Here is a 7,256-nt window from a genome sequence, read left to right on the forward strand (position 1 = left end):
GATAAAAGTAATTCCCAGTTCCACCGATTCTCTTTCACTCATAGGAATGTAATTAATGCTAGACATTCATAATTTAAATAAAAGATATTAATAATTTAATTTACGTAATAATTAAAAGGAAACTACATTTTCCTGTGTCGGTAAATTCTGACGTGGAAGTTGTACGTGTTCGATAGTTCTGCAATGTCACGACAGATGTCACCAGTGTCACCTTACCGATCGAGTGTAGTATATCCTTTCAATTTAAATTAGATTCTTTGAAATATAATTATTTCAATAGCAGTATGCATAATTTTTAGTTAGAATAATAATTATTAAATAAATAGTAATTACCCTATACTTCAAAAGTTTAGAGGGCACAGACTTGAAATCCGTCCAGGTCCCAAGTAATGCAGAAACGGATTCTAAGCTGCAACATTTTTAATTTGAAATGCCTATATTAAACAAGTATGTGACTATTAGCTGACTTCTTAACAAATCTATCTTTAATTTTGTATACATTTATAATTAATAATTATAGTAATATAATTTTTTGCAAGCACTGTAGTAGCACTGTAAAGTGTTATAAATATTCATCAGCATGAAAAATGTATAATACTTATTGCTTCCAAATAATATTTAACAGTAATAGTAGAAACGAAATATACAAGATATTTGCTTCTTGGTAACTTGCCTAGTTTTCGCGAACTATCGGTAATGCCGAGAGCGACACGAAGTGGTAAGAGGGTTTTAGACACCCCCAAAACTCGGACAGAAAAGCGTATGAGAATGTTAAATCTGTGATATAGTTTAAAAAATATCAGTGCTAATGTTTAGACAATTTAACAATTAAATCTTGCCTTCTCAAAATTAATCTGTTGTTTATAAAAGACTAACAATTGTAAATGATAGTAACATTCAGCAGGCAAAGCGTTAATGCTAAGAATTTGTTTCAACAACATCTGCTGAGGATATTGGAGGAATTAAATGAAGGATTCAGAGAACCTAGATCAGATGTTTAATTATTAGAACTTAGAGAAATTTATTGTAATGGCACAAGAGACATTTAGTTTGCATTCGATTCCAGGTCGTATTTCTTGAACGTTCAATGCATTTGCTGATGGATCCAGGTCAAGAAAGCGGACACTTTGGTGAAGACGTCGGGGGAGCCAACGCCGCATGGACGACCGTAGGAGACGATACCAACTTGAACTCCGTTGTGGACGAGGGGACCGCCAGAGTCACCCTAAAACAAGGGAAAGAAATCCAATTAGAGAACTCCGAATATCCATACTTCACTCTTATCTTTTCAACAGTCCCATCAACAAAGACTCGATTCTATCATATCGATTTCATTTAGAATTTCCATCGACATATATCCAAACATTTCGTACGATGAAATCAAATTTCTCATAAACATTTTATCTAAATTAAATTATACAATAAATAATATAGTAATATATAATAAATAATATATTACTTTGGTAACTCTAACTTACGTTGCACGCTCCCTGGCCGTGTTTGGTGTATGTGCAGATGTGACTGTTTTTGATATTCGAATGGGATTTCTGGCACTGAGCCTGCGAGATGACCTTCAAATTGATTTCCTGGAGATGGTCAGGTACCGCTCCGCCAGCCTGTTAACAGAACAAACAGTGAGCGATCGCGTACGAAATCGGTCGGATCTGTCCCAATTATACACTTTGCGTCAGAATTGATTTCCCAGAATCGATTCCGTAACGGGTTTGTCGACCGATCGGATGATAGACACCAACCTTGAGTCTTCCCCAGCCAGATAAGACAACCGTGGATCCAGCGGCAACGTTGGAGGAGGCCAGTTTGACCGACTTAACCAGGTGGGTGAATCCAATAGCTTTGTGCACACGGATCACTGCGACGTCGTTGATGAGCTTGCCAGAGTCATAGTGGGGGTGGCGAGTGATCTTTTCTACTGTGTGAACGTCTCCGCGGGCGCTCAGGTGGGTGGTTCCAGCTTGGACGGTGATGGCTTTCAGATTATTGATTCTGTGGACATGGAACTTTTCTATGCAGACTTTTACGATAACCGAGGCAAGTGTATTATTCTTATGTAGAGGAAGCTATTCGAAAGGTCTCTTTCAGTCCTACAAAAGTCGCTTTCTCGTATCATCTAATTTCTCGTGATTTTTTAGTTTTATAAATGGAATATCCATAAGGCAGAAATCAGTACTGTTCTTCTTCGCTTTTCCTAGAATACTACGTGAAAATTTGCAACAGTGCGACCGACTGCTAGATTGCAAATTTCATGCTATGAAGATCTGAGAAGATGTTATTTAAATTATTGCAGAGATTAAGAGCGTTTAAGGCACACGATATATTATTTTTAATATTCTAAAGACATTAAGGATTGTTAGGGGTAAGAAGATCCTTGTGGTTTGCATCGAGATTCGATATTGTTTTTATTAGACTTACCCAACGACGCAGTGAGCAGCGGTAAGGATGTGCCTACTGTCAATGATTGAACCACCGCAAAAGTGTCTGCCGTTGTTTTTAAGCGACACTTGGTACGGGAACTTTCCAGCCGGGGCGTCGTGACCACCCACAATTTGGCCCTCGGGGAAGCCTGTATCATAAAAATTCACATATCTTAGCATTTACCGCAAATTTTCGTACAACTCTTCCAGACGCCGAAGGAAGTGTAATTAAAAAATATACCGGATGAAATTTAATATCTTTTCTTTACTCTGTTCACCTCGAATTATTTCATTTATTCGCAATTAATTGGAGAACTTGTTGTTACATGCAATTAATGTGCAAGTATACCATATAATCTACTGAAATTGACAAAGCAGCATTTGACGCGTCGGGGATCGACGGTGAATGATTGATTTTATTTTGCAATTAATGACGAATTATTCGCAGTGGTTTCCACTTACCGTAGGCGGTGACTGCGAGGCAGAGCGCTAAGATGACCGGAGCGTGCATCTTTGTAGAGTTTGTTTTACTATAGCTGTGCAGTTCGATCGATCAATTTATATACTGATTTAGATCTCGTGTTGCACCGATAAGCAGAAATAAAATGTTGGATTTTTATCGATGCAACAATCGGCGACTGCAACAGCGCAGACGAAAGTTTAGTAACTTTGATTACGAAGATAAGAAGCGAAGTCGTTTCGTCGTGCGTCCATTGGATCGTTTATTTTTTTCCAAAAGGAAAAGCAATTAGTCCGATAACCGGCAAACATTCTATTATACGCGCTGTCTAATAGACGACACGCTCGACAATTTCGAATTGATAATGGGTACGTGGCGATTTCTATCGATTGTTTAATCAAGATTATTGGAGGGCGTTCGATTAAGGACGGAAGATCTTTGAGATTAGAGAACCGATATCTAGCATAGTTTTCGTTTTTCTATAGAAACAGTATCTGGATTTGCTATTTTGTGACAACCAAGAGATACCTGCGACAATGAGGTCTAGAAGTTACGTTCGTTCGCGGCTCCATCAGTGTTTCAAATTATTTTCCAAATATATCGTATATAATCGCTTCTTGTGGCCAGGTGTAAATCTTTGGCCGATTATCGTGACAGACTTGTATAAAAGCGGGATAAAAGCGACTAACATAAATTGCCCCATAAAAATCATAATTCAAAATTTGTTCAGATTCGTCAGAATTTTTATAGGAGCGTGTGATTGGATAAAGAAATATTTTCAAGCAATTCTATCGAATCGTTCGAAAGAAAACAATTTCAATATTAAATGAATTAAAGATTATTCATATTTTCGATTAATACGCTGCGCGTGTCGGTATCTTAAGAACACAGTTGCAGGAAGCCGATTCAAGTAGCTCCGAAGTTTTTCATAATACTCGGAGCGCAACGGTCGCGACGATCGTTGAGATTCGAAACGATCGAAGGCGCGAAAAGACGTCTCTCGTCGGCCTCCGAGAGATGCCTAGTTTGCTCGTGGACAACAAGGCGAGCAAAAAGTTAGTAATGAGTGGAGCAAGCGCTGGAACGGTGTTTGCAAATCGTTAGCACGGCGGTCCTGCTCGAGATAAGGGTTGAAAGTTCCTGGCCTATCACGCAGGTGCACTGCGAACTAGAACGAACATTCTTCCAACAATCTTCGTTCTCCTACGTGCTAGAGAAATCTTCTCTGCGTTTCAGCGGCACACCGTCGTTACGGCATGTTAACAACCCGTGCTCTAAATTAGGCGAAAACATTCACGGTATCGTAAACGAAACGATGCTCCAAAAATCGACAGTCTTCGCAGTTTCGTCCACCAATGACGCAATCGGCATTAATTAAAATATTTAAACTGCTAGGTGAAATAAAAAGACCTATTTTCCATTTATGTATATAATATATAGTATGGTATATTATAATATAATAAATATTTATGTAATATTGACACGTTTACATAACTCCATAAAATTAGCCTTTTTGCGAAGATTGCATTCCGCGGGGATCTACAGGTATCGGATCGTAACAATTTCGTCCCGCGCGAGCCGGCACAAGTGTCCGGGACATTTTATCGACGACAGACTTTTTTTCGTAATAGAACTTGAGCACCGATTGCGCAAACCGCTTCCCGATACCGCGGAGAGAACCGGTCTTGCACAATCGGTATCGTTCACACGAGCATTCTTGTTCTTTGTCAAGGTTCCTCCTCGCCATCGTCCGTTGCGAGATGCTGCAGCTATTAATCATCTTCCGCGCTTGCGAATCGACCGATCGGTTTATTAATCGATTTACCTTCCCCCTCCCCTCGAGCAAGCACCGCTTTTACCGATTCGAAAAATATTTTCGCAACCCGAAGAAAGAACTATGATGCCGCGTATCAATTTCGCGCGACCGATGAGTATTTCGCTGGATTAATTCAATTAGAAAACGTGAATCATTCGATTCGGCGCTCTCGTGAAACTTCTCGTGGCAATCTTTGAAATCCTGATTCCCCGTATCGATCGGATCGAACGGGATCGAATGACGACAATCGATCGCTGCCTCTCTGTCGGATCGAATAGAGTTTCGCGTCAAGTGCGAAAACGTGGCTGTGAATTATCGGCTTAAAAATATATTCAATTAAGTCTATCTGATTCTCGTAGCGAACCACGTGACCGATTACGATCGCTCTTCGCCCCGGTTCTACGAATTATCGTCCGCTGGAGATCGTTTACCTACTTCCTACGGCGATCGTACGTTCGATACACGGTTTTGCAGCAACAAACGTTCTCGGTTAGATTTCTGCTCGAAAACGATCGGTGAAACATTTGATCATTCATTTGTCATTTACAATTGTACCGTTGGAACATAATTTAGTGCGCTGAAAGTTTGCGAGTCAAGAGGAAAATTGCATTTCTGATAATTAATAAGTACGATACGATGTCCGGCAGGCAATCGTAGATCTCGTGACGTTCGATGCGAGTATTCGACTCGACGAGATCTCTAGATCGAAATTCGTAGATAATTTCGAAGCTGCCGGAATGCGGCGACGGCGGCGACGACGACGATGACGACGTCGAGATAGAGGCGAGAAGCCACCTTTGCGCGACGCGTAGATCGATAATTAATCCGAGCGAGTTCGCGTAGCGGGGCCGCGCGGATAGTTTGGTGCGCGAGCAAGACCAATAACCAGGCATGGAACAGGTAACTCTCGGGGTGCCGCGGCAGAGAGCTTCGAGGGACGCGTAATATCAAACGTCAACACAGTCTAGCTCGTCGCATCGTCGCGTCGTCGCATCGCGTCGCGGCGCCCTGGAGATGGACTAATAAGAATTGCGGCGGCAAGTAATTTCGTTCATTGTGTATTCTGCAAATGAATATGTCCCGGCCGTTCCTGGTAATTCTCCGGGAGCATCCGGGGGGAATTTCGCCTCCCCGAGGATCAGAGGAGAGAAGGCGATTGCGAATAACAAGAACCCTTCATCTGCCACGAGTCTTGATCCTGTTAACGGGATCATCCGGGCGCCGGCGATAGCAACCAGAGCAGGACCGTGAGATCAAACTAAACTCCCTTCGACCTCCCTCCTCTCTCTCTCTCTCTCTCTCTCTCTCTCTCTCTCGCTTCGATGTCACTCGATCGATTCACCGAGATCCGAATCTTTTTCTTCTCCGATCGACGTTTTCGCGCTCGATCTTTCTTCGAAATCTCGCCTTCCAGACCAAGGGACCTTTCGCTTGTCGGGCTCTGGGTAAAATCGCCGAATAACTTGCCAGGTATCGCTCCATTTTCTCATTCTCGCGACTATAACAGGTCGAGCAGTGTCGCTTACGGATGAAGCGTGGTAAAATCATTCATTGAACGATACATTTTCCGTAGACGGTTATTCGAAAGGATTGCAAATATTTTTAAGGCAGACTGATTATTTCATCGGTTCGTCACACGAACGACGAACGACGAACGACGAACGACGAACGAGTTTCTCGATTGCAAAATGGCAGAACATTTCAAGAATTTAAGGTCCCTTATCTTCGACTTGCGAAAGGTATTTGATATATTTCGCAACGTTACGACTTTTCGACGTTTCAAAGTTACTTATATCGTACACTTTAATAAAATATAATAAATTGCAATTTTTTCCACTGACGACAAATCGTAGATGATTTCTCGTCGATAAGGAAATATTTTCACCGTTTTCGCTAAAACGATAACATCGAGCAGGGGAAATGAATTGTGTCGATTGAAAAATGTGTAATCCGAGCGTTCGTTTGGCAATAGGAAAATGGGCCGCGGAGAGCGATTCACACGGTGAAATGTCAAGCGAGACACGAGAAACTATGAGTAAGAGAATATCCGTAGAACGGCCCGGTAATCAGATTTCCCGGCGTTAGGCCAATTCGTAATGCTCGGTCACCGTATTTACATATGCATATCATTTGTCGTATCGCAGGGGAGGAGGGAGGGCCCCGTGCTGGTGATATCCCACAGGACTCTCCATATATCCAAATCGCATTACCGCGCTGCCTATTTCGTGCTAAGGTACGTCGTGGACGATTTGATATGCGTGCACCATAACCGAGTTAACAATGCGCTATGACAGATGGTGATCCGAGGCCGATTTTGCGGCCGGGCTCTCTATCGTCGTTCCATCGATGCGTTTCCGGTCTTCGCAGTGCCCGCAAATTCGACCGAATTTCTGCTAGGAGATTATTAGCTCGCTCGTCCAACACCATTAACAAATTATTTCCATTAAACAATGTTTCTAGCCAACAATCATTTCTTTAAATACAATGAGAAAATTGTATTTAAATAAAAGAGATTAAAAATATTTCTATCGTAAAATTTGCCATGATA

General features: G+C 41.7%; 1 protein-coding gene across 1 annotated transcript; it reads right to left on the bottom strand.

Moving 5' to 3' along the window:
- Nucleotides 1-1,077: 1,077 nt before the first annotated feature.
- Nucleotides 1,078-3,005, bottom strand: LOC144476098 (chymotrypsin-2-like). Its single transcript, XM_078192691.1, has 5 exons — nt 2,895-3,005; nt 2,431-2,581; nt 1,755-2,004; nt 1,479-1,616; nt 1,078-1,225 (listed from the first exon to the last, which is right to left on the bottom strand). The coding sequence occupies exons 1-5, from the start codon at nt 2,941-2,943 to the stop codon at nt 1,085-1,087; spliced, it is 729 nt and encodes a 242-aa protein (XP_078048817.1). The 5' UTR covers nt 2,944-3,005; the 3' UTR covers nt 1,078-1,084.
- Between the last annotated feature and the right edge of the window lie 4,251 nt (nt 3,006-7,256).

This window comes from Augochlora pura, chromosome 10 (genome assembly GCF_028453695.1).
Source record: "Augochlora pura isolate Apur16 chromosome 10, APUR_v2.2.1, whole genome shotgun sequence".
Lineage (NCBI taxonomy): Eukaryota > Metazoa > Arthropoda > Insecta > Hymenoptera > Halictidae > Augochlora > Augochlora pura.